This window comes from Physella acuta, unplaced genomic scaffold, assembly GCF_028476545.2.
Source record: "Physella acuta isolate Inbredline_101_S28 unplaced genomic scaffold, ASM2847654v3 ptg000502l, whole genome shotgun sequence".
Classification (NCBI taxonomy): Eukaryota; Metazoa; Mollusca; class Gastropoda; family Physidae; genus Physella; species Physella acuta.
The window spans coordinates 400,583-416,604 of NW_026732021.1; the positions used below are offsets into that span (position 1 = coordinate 400,583).

Here is a 16,022-nt window from a genome sequence, read left to right on the forward strand (position 1 = left end):
GACCAAATGACAAAAGAAGGTCAATATTAATTGTAGTTATGTTTTATTCACCGTCAAATATGGTGTTTTAAACATAGAATATAGAGCTTAATGGATGAAATGTGAACAATGAATGCATCATGTGTTTATAAAATCCAACAAAAAAGCACTTTAAGTTTAAGAATTATGGAAACTAACAAGTTTTAAGCTGTGAATTTTTTTCTGACAGGATAAATAGGTTTATACATTTTTCTAAAATGAGACTTAACCTAAAAAACATTTTTTAAATATTTTCTATAGGTTGAATTAATTATTCATTATATGAAATAGAAGGAACAATAGGAGTATTTAATGTTCAACTGCATAATTTTAATTAGCATTGCTGCTTGCTGTAAGTTGTAGTTTCTAAAGTCAGGTTATCAAAGTTGTGCTAGATTATACTTGTTGAAATTAAAGACATTTTCAATGCAGCACTAAAAACATGCTACAAATAGCTTTACACAAGGGAAAGCTATTACACCCTGAAGGACCTGACCAAAAAAAAGTTAAATAATACAAGCTCTCTTTAATAAACATTGTAAGTCAGCTCCCATCAAATGACAAGTGAAGAACAAGACCCACAACATGTAAAATATTAAGCTTTTAAAACTTCTTTACATATCTATTGCATTGTTTCCAGGTTGATTATCCAGAGATAAACAATTTTGTTTTAGATATGAATACAAGCCTTGCATGTAGGTTTATTTAACAGTTGGATAAGTGTAGGAACAGAAATCGACAGAAAGCCAATGAAGTTAAGCACCAACTTCTAAAACTGTTAGAATTGTAAGGTTGCCCCTTAAAAGAAAAATCCCAAGAAAAAAGTTTGGACTCAAGCACATCAACTGAAAGAATAAGAGCAGCACAATCAGTTAAAATGACAATAAATTAAGGCAGAAAAAACAGAAATATTGACAGTTTTTGTCTTCTCTGTGATAGCTTGGTACTTACACACTCACACTGTCATTGCTATTTACAGAGGTAACAATTATTTACAAATAGATCTTTACTCTGTTCTACACATCTATATAATTAGTAAGAAAATCAAATCCAATTTAAATGCGAATTGTGACCAAGTATTTCAAGCTATTACCTTTGTATCTATATAAATTGTCAGCACAATGAGATATAGATTAAATGTAGCCCTTGTTGGTTCAAAATTGACTAGATTTAGACTTGTGACTTTTTATCATCTTAACAAGGGATTAGCAGCTGGCTTGGGTGTCCACACTCAAAAACCAGTTACCCGCTACTACAGTGACACAATTTAAAAAAATTAAATTTACCTGGATTTTTTTAGACAATACATTAATTATACAAATCATTTTAATATACATTACAAAGGATTAGACTTTTCATGAATTATTACCATATATATTCAGTACAAATGTGATTTACATAATGCATAAGAAATTTTTATGAGACATACAATCATTGTCAAGCCATATAGCCATATTTACATTAAATAAGATTTCATGAACCTTTGTTATTATTATGCTTAACAATCAGTTAATCAGCTGTAACCAAATTTCCATTAAGATCTTCTCAAGCAGACAGATCTAATATTTTATTGGAATTATCAAATGATTCTCTACAGTGCAAATAAAATAATACTGACAAGAACTAAAAAATTATAGTTTTTTGCCCTGCAGGCAATCTACTTTTTACAATTTTCTTTCACATCAACCCTTTGAAGGAAAGGTGTACAACTGTATGATCCAGTAATACTAAAAAAATTCAATAAGATATGTATAATTAACAATATCCACAAACTTTACAGCAACTATCAGTATGAATACAAAGGTGAAGTGGTATAAATAGATTCTATCATAATCTGGTGTTTTCCTATCCCAATGATGAGGAAATCTGGACTAAGCACAGATATTAAGGAATGATGTATTTTTTCTACACTTATTGTATAAATATAATTTACTAATGGCAATGAATCAGGAAATTAAAGTATAGAAATATATCTTAAAACATAAGTCACAGCCTGTGTACCCAAAAAATAAAACAATGCAATATGTAAAGTAGAACTAGGTAAATGGCATTTAAAATAGAATACAAAAATCTGGTAAAAGACAATTTTTTTTTAGTAAGAATCATACACAAAAGTACACCAATACTCTAAAATAACAAAAAACCTGACAATCAACATAACTTTTTAGAAACTATTATTTTCCTGAATTCTGAAATTTTATATTTTAATATGATGCTTACCAGCAGATATTATAAGTCATCAAACTGCTAATTACTGAATAGAACAGTCAACAGTTAGGATAATTTATACAAATTATTAGGAAATAATTACAGAACTAATTAGATAATAGTTCACATAAGAGAATTAAACACATTTTAATGTAACTAGTGTTTGTTGGAAAAAAAAAATCAATGCTTTTATGGTTTGCAGGAGTATATTTTAATAGGGTTAAACCATTATTGTAATCAGATTAGTAAGAAAGAAATGTGACTTCTTATTGAATGGGACAACGACCAATGTGTGAATCTATGGTTTAATTCTGCCAGCAAAACACTAACAATTTAAAAAAAATATTATCCACTGCCAATCAAAGAATAAATATTTATTTTTCTGAATAGGATTTAAAATTTTGATGGAATTCTTGAACTTGACTATTTAAAATTAGGCTTTCATATTCACATCTGAAGTAGCCTTATGTCAATAACTAATCATCAACAACTTTAAGGAAGATACATATAGACAAAGATTTGTACTCAATTCTGACACAGAAATTATATGCTTCAATGCCTATATTGATATTTTTCTATACAAAAATAGTAAGCAGCATGTAGTTAATTTCTAATTAAACATAGTTAGAAAAGGAGATTCATTATGGAGTTGGGGTGAAATAATATGTCCCTTAGCTAACAGACAAAATGTTGTAGTATAAACTGCATTTTAATTACTAAGAGCTTTAAAAACTTGAAGAAATGTAGCAAATTTAAAAACAGCTCACCAAACTGAGATTATTAAAATGTTTAATGGATTTTAAATGCTCAACTCCCAAAGATAGAAAGATTTAAGCACTAGTAAATACATTGGGAGAAATTTGTTGAGACTTATTTTCTTATGAAAATCAAACAGTACTTTTTTTTAAATTTAAAGAGTATTTGACTGGCCAAGTGAACATAAAAAAGCAGACCTACACTGAGATCATAAGGTTCATTAATGGGTTCCAATCCACCAATGTTTATCACAGATCTGCTCCAATTTTTAAGAAGCAGAAATAGTTACAAGCCTCTGTAAGTCTTTTTTGTTAGCTCTCAATAATAACTGATAATATAAATAAACCATGTTCTGTTAAAAATAAATAATGGAAATGACATTGACTTTTCTCCATTCATGACTTTGTTTTTAATTGGTTTTAAATAAACATTTTTTTCTTACTTGATTCCTGACTTAGCCTAAAATTGTTGTTAAATAATTGGGTGTTTTATTAACCAAAGAATTTTTTTTCCTTCCAAATAATCAGCTTTTTAAAATAAATGAATTCTTTGAATAACAGACCCATTTTTTTTCAAAAATTTTTTTAAAAGTACTGCTGCTTTAATTATTTGCTTCAAATTATTGGGTAACTATAAAAACTGAAGTTCATTAAATAATTTATCTAAATTAATTTTTTAAAATCCATATTACTTGAGGATAAAATAAACAAAGAAAGACATGGTAGATATCTATATTAATGACTTCACACTTCTGCCAAACCACAGTCGTTGTAAAGGTCCTAAAAGTAACTTTACATGTTATCCAGTTCATAACTTTTTAGTAGTAAATGATAAATACTATAAGTTAACAAAATGGATGAAAATGGTTATGACATGTGATGGTCATCAACAATACTCCTGTATTTATGTACAATAATATTTATAATAAATATATCTCTGACGAGGTTCTGATGCTTATTTACATTTTCAGCCAGAGATCATGTGGATTTGACTATTTCATACACACAAATCATATATTCCGAAACATACAACGCTTGTTTTTTTAGCAGAAATGCACACCAACACACAGAAATAGACTAGAACCTGAAAATCCTTGTAAATCATATAATTGGACTAGAATTGTACTGGAGTTGATTCAGATCTAAAAGATCAGGTTTTTTTTTTAGAAGTGCACTTGCTTTCCCGTTTCTTCAGTAGCTCTAGTGAATGCACATTCAGTGCCTTTTGCAGACCAGAATAAATTATGTCAACAAAAATGACATTCTAGATTTAAAAAACACAAAATTTGTGATTGTTCTGTAGAATTTTAAAAAGTCAGTACAAACTGGCCTAGTAGTTTCCACCGGTGAAGAAAAATTTAGGCGTAAAGTGACTATTTATAGGAGTTTTAGGTGAGGCACACATTTGCTTGAAATCTAAATCAAAAGAGTCTGTTCTGTGAATGGTAGGTTCAGATTTGCTACGCTTTATTTTTGGTATTGATGAGTATAATGCTTCTAGTGATGCAAGAAGCTGAAAAATAAAGTATAACAGCTCATGGGTGGCCAAAAATATGTAAATATTAATTGAACAAAATAAATTTTTAAAAGAGTTGTTGAGTTTATAAATAGCGCATAAATAAAGACTGAGTTTAACTAATTGTAGTGTATTGGAGTATGTTTCAGCTAGTGAAAGATTTCATTATATTTATTTTACCTGCGGAAAGAGTGGTCTGTCATCTCTGTCAAATTGAAGACAATCTTGCATGTATCGCTTAAGTTGCTTAGGTGTGTCTGTACGACATCGAGACAAATCTGGCCTTAAGTAGCCTTTGCCCACCATAAATAAAATCTGGATAATATATAGATTTCCCGATGAATGTGCATATTTTTAAAAATAAACAACATGAACTAATTAACAATTGAAATGTGTCCAACTCGCTGCATAGCATCTTGTAGACTTGCCATTTTTAGATTTTTATCAATAACTCTTGGTTAATGGATGAACTATAACCCTATTTTGTGATAAAAACAATCTGGTTGTACTCCCGAATAATGGGACAGCATAGTAGAGCCTTCACTGCTAACCCTATAGTCTTGAGTTGTTTACCTAGCTCGGATGGGTACCTTACACAAGTTAAGGAAAGTAAAGCTACTAGGTATAGTGCTGACAACACTATCTCTACATATGCTAAGGTCAAAATAACAGGTGAACTCTATTTCACCTATCCCAAGGACCATAAGATTCAAAACAGTACATTCCTTTTTTTTTAAATTTTACTCAATAAGTTATTTGCTATTAAACTAATATAAAAATAATAGTTTTAAATAAAAATAAATATTAAATAAACAGATACTCACTTGATCCTTATTGTTAATATTGGAGTAAGGTAAGGACCCAGTCATTAATTCGTATAACACAACACCAAAGGCGTAAACATCAGATTGGAATGTATATGGATTTTGTTCTTTCATCCTGATGACTTCAGGTGCCTGAAAGAAATTTCAACTCAATAGATAAAAAAGAATTAAACCTAATATCAGTCAAACTATCAATATAAGATGACCAAGATTTGCTGCTATATTAAAATTTACTATACTGTATAAATGTAATTTTATTTTTACCATCCATAATATAGACCCTGAAGGTTGCTGAAACATATGAGACCCACTCCACCTTGTTTTAACAGTAGCTAAGCCAAAGTCTCCTATTTTAACGGTCATATTTTCTGTACACACTTCCGTTAAAAAGATGTCTATTGAATTGGTAAAGGAAGCATTTAAAAGAAATATCAGGGACTAGATTTTTCAATTCAGATATAAGAAATATGAAACCTACCTCACAGCAATCTGCTCACAACACAAACACTACACTTATAAGTAAAAGGATACTATTTGATTTAAGATCTCGATGAATTATCGACTTTGCATGCAGGTAACTGTTAATAAAAAAAATATATAACTGAAAGCGTGTTATTACATTTTATGATTATTGTCAAGAGAGCTCAAGTATATTGTTGAATTTTAAGTGAATGAATATATCACAAAAAATAAAATAATAGCGGACTTACTCCATTCCCTGCGCAGTTTGTTTAGCAATCATGGTAAGCTGATCCATGCGAAATTTCGTTTCCTGTACATGTAAATGTTTATACAAGCTATGTCCATCACACCACTGTGTTACTATTGCCAAGTGAGGTTTAGATACCAGACCCATAAACAATAAAATATTTAAATGTCTTGTTTTTCTATGGAGCAAAAAAAAGTACCAATTAATTCATTATACATAAAATTTTACAAAATTGTTTTTTAATTTAGTTACAATTTTAAAAAAAAACAACATTTTTATATAAACAAGATCTTAAAATTGAGGTGTAAAGATTTAATTGTTTATTTTCTGAAAACTGCTTAAATATAATTAGTCATCATCTTAATATGTAATTGGCTTTCTTCATCCTCTAAACTTAATTTCATGCATTTATTAAAGAAAGCAAGTTTGTATATTTTTTACTTTCACTTAATTTTTTTTTCTTCTTATGCATGTTAACCAATGGTAGATGAAAATAAAATTCTATTTAGTGTGCATTATTAGTTTCCCATATTATAGGCTTCTACCAAAACTATTTGGTCTTGAAAGTATTGCCCAAAATGTATTCCTACCTGAGTACACCAACTTCATTTTTGAAAGCTTGCATTTGAGCAGGAGTAGGATCAGTTACATTCAATTTTTTTACTGCTACTGGCCCATGCCAATGAGCTTTGAAGACAGTTCCAAATGAGCCTGAGCCAATTTGACGGTCATACATGATCTCACTATTTGGAATTTCCCAATCTTCATTTGAGTCTCTCCTTGCTCGCTTAACAAAAATAAGTTCAGGTTATTTTAAATTAGACACTGATAAGTTTATTCAAATGCTGGAGAAAGAATTTTGTTTACCATTCTTTTTCCTGGATCTGTTTCCACAGATTTGGCTCTAGGGCGAACATGTTTGGTAGCTATAGTTGGAGAGGAATGAGCACTTTTAGTAGGGCTACCAGCTGGTGACTGTGAGGGTAAGGTGAGGGTCTGAGACTGCTGACCTGTAAGCATATTTATGTGATAGTCAAATCAATTACTTATGCATGTTGTACTTTACAAACAAATATTGTTTTTTTTTACATGTTAACATGTAGCCAAAATACATTTAAAGTATTGAAAGTAATTTCTCATTACATACTAAAGTGTTATATATTGATAAGGACTAAACTTGAGCAAAGATAATTATCTGATTATACAAATAACAGTTTTAACATAACAAGTAATGAAATAGCCTAATTATCCATGTCAAATTATTTTATAAAATTATTATATCTGAATTATTAGTAAAATGGGCCTCAGGGAAATAGTAGCCATCCAGTTTTAAGAAACATTTGGAAGCAAACTGATTAATCCTGGAACATGCCTATATATTTATAAGTTAGTAGATGTATTAATGAATAATCCATGCTTGAATCAGATGTAATTCGCCATCTGAATATACAAAATCTCCATGCCTCATAAATAGGTGTGGAGGTGTGAAGGTTTTGTATAGTTAAAGAAAAATAAAAGCAGAAACAATTTTCTGTAGCAATGCCTTTTTGTCCATAATTTTTAGAAGAGTTTTTTTATTTTTTATTTTTGAGCTAAGACCTTCATTCCAAATTACATTTCAAAGACAATTATAAATTATTTCCAAATTTGTAGGCATCTTGTTACATCACACACATAGATTTTAATAATGAAATAGAAAATCATAATTTGACCAACATGACAAAAACTGTGTCAAATTTATCTAACCTAGAGAAAAATCAGATGCTATAAAGGTTATCAATAACACAATTATATTTTAACAACCTATAGAAATAATGTTACTGCCTACAAATACCAACCATTAACAAAAAAAGTTTCATCAAGAGATGAACTGTGTCCACTTGCTATTATAAATAACATTTAGTAGCCGTAGTATGTTTGTGGGATAAGAATAAGTTCACACTATAAACATAACCCCAGCCAGTCACGACAAACTTTGTATGAGAGATAATGGTGCACTGGGAGACTATACAACCAAAACTAACAGAAAATGGAATTGTATGCTAAAGAAGCTCAATGTCAATCACTGGATCAGAAAAGTATCCAAACCAGTTTTGAAAACAAGTTTAAAAAGTTTATTACAGTTTTAATTTAATTTTTTAATGTAACTTAGTTACCTATACATACTTTATAATGAACTCATTATTTATCACTTTGTACAAGAAAGGCAAGATGTGTATAACTTTAATTAGTCTGACAAACCACATTTTTATTAATAAAAGAAATTTGGTTAAAAAGCATCTAATTAGTACAAAACACATTGTTTGTGCCACTTTTCATAAGTACATGGTTAAATTATGTTTTCCACAGTCAACTTAGTTCATGCTCAGAGATATTTTAGATTTATTAAAATGTCAGAAACTACTAGGTTTTTAAAAATGCCATGTCATGCCTTTATCCTGAATACCTTTGTTTTGAGATAATGAAGGATTTTTTGTAAAGGAAGCACTGCTATCACTAGCATGGCGTTTGTCCTTATAGAAACTATAACGATAGCTTGGTAATATATCTGCAATAGTATTATGCATAATGTAAGCAACTAAAATCCTGCCAACCTTTGCTTCAAAATATCTTTAAAAAATCCTATTCTAATATTTGAAACAAGTATTAGTATAAACAATAACTTACTTGCATGAGTATTCTGAAGATCTCTAAAGCGTCTTAAATATTCCTGTAAAAAAAATTTTTTTTTAAATCTTATCACTTGACATGAAAATTTTGATTAGACTCATACTTATGTTATTTTTTTATCCAATCACACACCCACAAACAAAAAGAAAAAAATTCAACAAAAATTTATTCATCTTTTGGGTTTTTTTGTTGTTGAATTGGAAATAGCATAATATACTTCTTCTGGCAACCAAAAATCACTCAAAATTTGACAGAAACCAGTGAATTGGTTCGTGACTTATAAAGATTTCGATTTGTTGGTTTTTTTTCTTCGTGATTACAATACTCCCTACATGCTCTGTATTCGCGAAAGTAAAAAACCAAAGTGTATTAAAATTCACTTTTAGTATTGGAAAAGTTGAATATTTTGATTTTTAAAAAAAAAATATTTGTCCTGCATATTTGGTTAGTAAAATCTAGCTTGGAATCCGAATCAAATTAAATAAGATAAATATATTTACCGACTGAGACATATCTCCACTGTCAACTATATTAGCACAAACATTAGGTGCGGATGTAGACCGCTCTCTATGACCTAATTGTGGAGCTGGAGAACGACTAACATGGCCTCCTCCTTTTGATGAAGATTGACCTTGCCTCCTACTAGGTGTTCCTGTTCCTTGACTATCAGATACATATCTGAAAATGAAAAAACAATTTAATGTCTCCACTATTTTAACCTTTTAAAGTACAATAGCCCCACTTGAAGAATATTATTCAACTAATTTATTTTTCTAGAATTACTTTAATCAGGCACAAATATTTATCCCATTTAAAAAGTTAATCTATAAAAATGGATACTCAATTTCAAATTATTTTCTGGCTGGTGGCCACCAGAATTTTAATACTCACTGATGAACTAGTTCACGAGATGAATCCCTCATGCTACGTAAGTACATTTCTAAATCGCCTTGACAGTGGCGCGGTACTTTATCTTCACAGCGTTGGTGAAACCTCAATCCACAAGTTTGACATCGAATACTTTGAAAAAGTAGATTGCGGCATATATCACAGAAAGTCAACGAAAAATAAGTCTTTCGACCCTGTAGATAACAAAAAAATCATAATTAAATAAATAGAATTTTTATAATCGAGAATCGTAAGGTGCAGGTATGGGATTGTAAGGAGCATTAATAATTAATAACCGAAAAGCCTTTGACAACAAAGTCTGTGTGCATGTTCTTGCGTCTTTGTTACACCTGACTTGAAATGACAATACACCATACAATTCATGCTTTGGAACAATATCCGTGTATTGAAAATCAAGCCATTGAGGAATGGGCCCAGTTACTGATCTTTTAAAGCCTAACTACGACCCACTAGTTACTATATCATGCATTTGTGTACTAAATATTAAACATAGGGGATGCTACAATAACCCTACTCAATGTTCAAACATCCTCTATCATAATAATTTAACTAACACATTTTTAAGAATTGACTATATATCTGTAAATGTAACATTTATGAAAACTTACATAATTGTGGGATAAAACAACAGCCCTTGGCATAGATCTTGTGATGCTGTTTTCATCATCAATTTCCATTAGTTCAACAGATACTTCTTGACCAGCAAGCTCACCCATATCGGTATTCCATGTAAGCTGAATTCTGTTGATCAAAATATTCTTAGAACAAATGATTTACATAACTATATGTAATACGATTCCTTTTAGATTTAATAAAAAGGATTTCTCTTAAAATTGCAACAAAAACTGAAGAGATGGGAGACAGAAGAGATGACTGGAAATAAATAGAAAATGTATCAGCAGTTGAAAGAGATGAGGATGGCACTGAGTAATTGTTAAGTGTGCACAACAATCAACATATTAAATTAAAAATTATCTTTGAAGAAAGCGTGTAATTGATAAGTGAACTGTACTGGGGTTTCAAGTTTATGCGATTACTGATGTGCTTCATACTGTGCAACCAGATATAAGTGTATTTTATTTTATACACTTTCTAGATACTTATTTAATCAAAATATTCTATAATTAAATTTTTTCAGAATTGGTGTTGATGCTAAACCATTACGCCAACAACTCAAGAAGCTGAACAAAAAAGCACAAGCAGAAAGAAATGGTTGAAGCAGGCAGGGTCACTATTTTATCTTTTAAGATGCTTCAAAAATTACTTCTCAATAATTATAACCTTTGCTAACTAAAATAGTGATTCAGTATTCAGTAAAATATTCATCAAAAATTTATTTCAATCAAACCGTGATATCATTTTGAATGAATAATCCTATAAGGGAACTCAATTTTAAGCTGACTAAATTTGCACTTTTAGTGTTCAGAATGGATTATAATTACTTTTGATTAACTGTCAACATAAATGTGATGTGCATACAAAAAGTATGTGCGTAGAGAAGATTGGAGAATGTACAAACCAACTTATTTCAAGGACATTATCCTTTAGAATATAGGTAGTGAGGATTGGAGGATGTACCAACTTATTTCTAGGAAGTTATACTTTATTCAGCACAAAAAAGCTTTGCCACCTAGTTTTATTTTATAGTAACTTTTTAAATTTGCTTATTGATATTCAACATTTACCTTGTTTTATGTCTAAATACTTGACATTTTGATGCATCTAGCTGTCTTCTTTTCATTGCCTTCATTAAACCTTCTTTTAAGGTTGTTCCTGGTTTGGCAACAACCTAAAATAATTTTTTTCAAAACTCAGTATAATTAAAATGAAATATGCTACTTATGGTTACATTTTTATTAAACTACTATTAGGAACAAAAACATTTTTGATTACAGCACACTTAAGTTCTTACATTTAAAAAATAAAACTTACTGTAGTAACCATGCTATTAGGTAAGTAAGCCTTTATATGAGCATTTGCTGAACGAGGTCCTAACTGTGGACTTCTCTGTCCAGCAGAAAGTGATCGAAGGTTATTATTGCTGTTGTTTGGGGTAAGTGGAGGTCCTGGGGATAAGAGAGGTTCTTCCTGCATGTGTACTGCTCTTTCATGAGGTGGTGTTAAAGGTGGAGAATAGCCTCCCATGCTAATTTGATCTTGAAGTTTTTGCTCTTTTAGTTGATACTCGTGTATTTTATTTGCAAGCTCTTCATATTCCTATTAAATGGTAAAAGTTTAATATAACTTAATGTTGCAACATCTAGTAATTTGTATATTTTATTAACTAGAAAATAAGAACAATTTTTTAAGACAAAATTATCTTACCTGCACATAGATTGATGGTGGATGCTGATGTTTACCAAATTCTTCATTCATAGCCTCAAGTTTTTTACGTGTTGCTTTAATAACACGTTGAATATTTTCAATCTACAACAGCAAGGGTCATTAATAATTAATTTTTATTTCTAAAATACAAGTTTAATCAATAACAACTCATACTTAAAATAAAGCCCCATAGACCTATTAAAAGACTTGACACAGACCAAAAACTAAATGCATAATTGTGCAACAATTAATGTAGCTCAGTATCTAATTGTAAAGATTCCTCTTTAGTCTTTAGACCTAACAATCCATTTGGCAGATAAAGTGGAGTTCACATGCTTCTTGACCTTGGCATTTGAAGAGATAATGTGGTCAACACTATGCCCAGCTGAGTATCTAATTAAGAAGTCTACAAAATGTATTTTTAGAAAATCTTTTTGTTAAGAGACTTTAAAATGCACTTGAGTAATAAAATAAAGGCCGATTCTAGTCGGAATAAGATACGCATGCGCAATGGAGAGAAACTACGACTTAGCTGCGATGTTTTCGATGGTACTGCGCATGCGTGTGTTTACAACCGCAGAACCCTAATACCAACCGTAATCCTATCCTTAACCCTATCCCTAATCCTATCCCTAGCCCTAATCCTATCCCTAACCCTATCCCTAATCCTACCCCTAACCCTCATTCTAGCCCTAACCCTAGCCATAGGTCACTGCGCATGCACAGAACTATCTATTGCCGAAAAATCTTATTCCGAGTAGACACTTCGTAAAATAAAATGATTACTTTTAATTCATTTGAAAATTTGTCAGTTTTAACTAGAGGAATTTCCATTTTTTTTCCCAGGTAAAACCAGAAAATTAAAAAAAATTGAGTATCAAATAAAAAATTATTATGCTACATAAATGTCTTAATAAGGAGTCATCCATTTATGACGTTGAGGGGGGTGTTTCGGGTCAATGGGGATGTCCACATATTGAATTAAAGAACAAAATATTTCCATTTCCTAAGAAAAAAGCAATTTTTTTTTAAGCGGGAGGGGGTGCGGGTGTAATTCATGGTATTTCAAGTTTATTTTTAAAAATTTCAAAAAATTGTAACTAACTCATTTATCTTTATTTTGTGTCAAAACCTAAGGTTATGTAGATCTAGCCATTTTTTTTCAAGTAAAAAAAACACAAAATTTCAAACGCATTTAAAATTTGCTCGCTTGTTCAGGTGTAGGGGCCTATAGTGCCAACGCAAAAGGGGAAGAGGTGATTTATGGAAACACGTGTTAAGTTGAGTAAAAGAAATGACGTCACATTGATTAGTTGAATTTACCCTAACCCATATAGTCGTTGATAGCTAGACAGCAACAAATGACAGTAAAAAGTTCAGTCTACAGCATCCTTAATTTTAAAAAAAGATGCATGACTGCCTGCAATCTCTGACCCTTTATAACAACGAAGTGACTACTCGGAAAAAGATTTTTCGCCCCAAAGTCTCCACCTAGTCAGCAAAAGATAGTTCTGCGCATTATGGGTAGGATTAGGCCTTAGGGTTGGGGCTAGGGTTCTGTGGTTGTAAACACACGCATGTGCAGTACCATCAAACATCGCCGCGAAGGCAAGTCGTAGTTTCTCTCCAATGCGCATCTTTTTCCGGCTAGCATCAGCCTTATAACAAATACTGGTTTATTATTCAGTTATCTACCTATAGGCCTAATATTTGACACAAATATATGACAATATACTATTATACTTCTATTAAAGCCTTAACAATGATGCAACTTTTTTTACCATTATTAGCCTAGGCTGATTTTATGCACCTAAATTCTAAAAGTAGTGAATTTAGAGTAAACTCAAAAGACTGGTGTACAAAAAAAATCCATCCACTAGTCACTAGACTAGGCCTATTGATTTACATTTTACATGGAGGAAACTACCAAATAAGGTTGCGTTCAATTATTTTTTTTATACTGAATACTCGTGTGGAAATAGAAAGGTCGTACGTGTAACCCTCTATTAAAACAAAAATAAGTTCGTTGAGCGAAAGAAAGTATTGAAGAAAAACTGGACCACAACACTCAACAGTAGCAAAACATAGCTTTTTGTGGTGACCATGCAATGATGAGATTGGTAATAGTCTGCACATTTAGATGCAGTAATTACTTATTACCTCCTCCTGAAGATTTCCTGATATATTTGCATCTTCCCCACTCGACATTATGTTAAAATTCGGTATGTCTCCGTTCATACCTGGTTGCTGAACAACCGCCATATTACCTACATTGATGGATTATGTCACGTGACCTCTTAAATTATCACAGACTCTCGCGTCAGTTATCCAACTTGGCGAGAATGCGACTGCTGGGGCCCAATGTTGATATCTAAATATACGAAATCCCTTATTTCTTTTTTAAAATATCATTTTTTTTTTACTTCAGACAAGATCTGGGTCTATAGATCTAGAATCTATATAGAAATAGTAGCATCTTACGAAATACTATTTTTAGTTATTAACATAAAAACAGGTCCAAGTTTTGCTACTGGCTAGATACACTACCTACACTGGTTACATCTTCAAATCATTATTGATAGTTATTAGTTATTATATTGACTCTATTAAATTACAAAGAAAGTCATTCTATAATGCATTGCTGACCTCTCTTTAAATCAGATGTAGATTTTTTGTTTTAAGGTATCTAAGTAATTTTTTAAAAATTATAATCTAGAACATCATTGCAAAAGGTATAGATCTATATAGAGCAGGGGTCGGCAACCTGCGGCTCGCGAGCCGCATGCGGCTCTTTTGATATCAAGATGCGGCTCTCCAGCTCCTTGAACAAATACTAATAATCTTAATAAAAAAAAAAAATATTTGAAATAAAAAAATGTTAGTGGCTCTTTAAAACCAGGGAAATATTGAAAATTGTAACTTTTGGCTCTTCCGCTTCAAAAGGTTGCCGACCCCTGATATAGAGTAGTCTTATTTTATGTTTGTCTTTCTCTCTGTTTATCTTTTTTGCATTACTACACCATTAAAACGATCACCAAGAAAATTTTGGGAAGTTTTTGAGGTAACTTCAGCAGAGGTTTCTGCTATGGATCTAGATCTATAATCTATTTGTGCTTGACGCTCAGAATCGAAAAATGAAGGGATATAACTACGCTTAGAATATTTTGCAAAAATATTGATCTGTTGTTTCCCTTTGTTAATTATGCAAAAACGCGAAAACGTTTTTGTACCCATGCAGTAAATATGTCATTGTGTAGTTGGGCGCCTAAGTTTTAACCCATTGCTACATTAGCATCTGGAGTCCACTGATTTAGTGCCTTGCACTGGTCGTCAGGGATATTACCCGAATCAACATTTAAGCTGAACCAGGGGCGTCCTTATGTAGTAAAGTTAAGTAGAGATATGGCGCCTTGGCAGTTGGTTGATCTTGAGCCAACGGGTTCTCACATGAGCGCTACAGGCTACATGGCGTCTACACTTATTTTAAATAGTCATACACTATGGATAGGGTAAGTGCGTTGTGTGACCCGGACTCTCTTATGAGCACTAATAAGTTACCAAATTTAAAAAAAAAAAAAAACTTTTTAGTGAATTTTATGATTTTTTCATTTGTGATTTGTGAACATAGTAAAAGCCTTTTTCTTCAGAATTTTTTTTTAATATGAGATTTTCATATAGATCTAGATCAGGGGTCTCCAAACTACGGCCAGCGGGCCGGATACGGCCCGCAAGGTCCTTTTATCCGGCCCGCGGAGATCTTTTTGTCCACGGAAAAAATGTTTGTTGGAGGTGGCTGAGGAACTTTGCTCAGAAAATTCAAAACGATCTGAAAATGTAGCTTTGGGTGCAAATACCATTGCCCACCATGTTGCAGACATTGATGAAAACATCTTGAAACAGTGAAACAGTGAAAAACGCAAGCAATTAGTTTCGCCAATTTTCAATTGCAATGGGTGAGGAGGGGAGGGGTTGTCTGCGCCACCCCAAAGAGATGCCTGGAAGAGACTGGCCCCCGAACTGATATTTGATAGTTAATGTGGCCCTTGGGCTGAAAAGTTTGGAGACCCCTGATCTAGATCTACATGTTT

The 16,022-nt window shown here is 31.6% G+C and overlaps 1 protein-coding gene across 2 annotated transcripts; it reads right to left on the reverse strand.

The window, feature by feature from the left end:
• Window positions 1-8: 8 nt before the first annotated feature.
• On the reverse strand, window positions 9-14,205 carry LOC131944618 (serine/threonine-protein kinase A-Raf). 2 transcript variants are annotated; one of them, XM_059305307.1, is made up of 17 exons: window positions 14,095-14,205; window positions 11,935-12,036; window positions 11,542-11,826; window positions 11,295-11,398; window positions 10,218-10,350; window positions 9,592-9,782; window positions 9,201-9,378; window positions 8,698-8,740; window positions 8,477-8,578; window positions 6,898-7,040; window positions 6,621-6,817; window positions 6,032-6,208; window positions 5,853-5,899; window positions 5,586-5,716; window positions 5,322-5,453; window positions 4,678-4,812; window positions 9-4,494 (listed from the first exon to the last, which is right to left on the reverse strand). In XM_059305307.1, exons 1-17 carry the CDS (start codon window positions 14,194-14,196, stop codon window positions 4,312-4,314), a joined length of 2,385 nt encoding a protein of 794 aa, XP_059161290.1. In that variant the 5' UTR covers window positions 14,197-14,205; the 3' UTR covers window positions 9-4,311. The 2 variants fall into 2 exon arrangements, with proteins under 2 accessions (XP_059161290.1, XP_059161291.1); XM_059305308.1 differs by lacking the exon at window positions 8,477-8,578.
• Window positions 14,206-16,022: the final 1,817 nt, after the last annotated feature.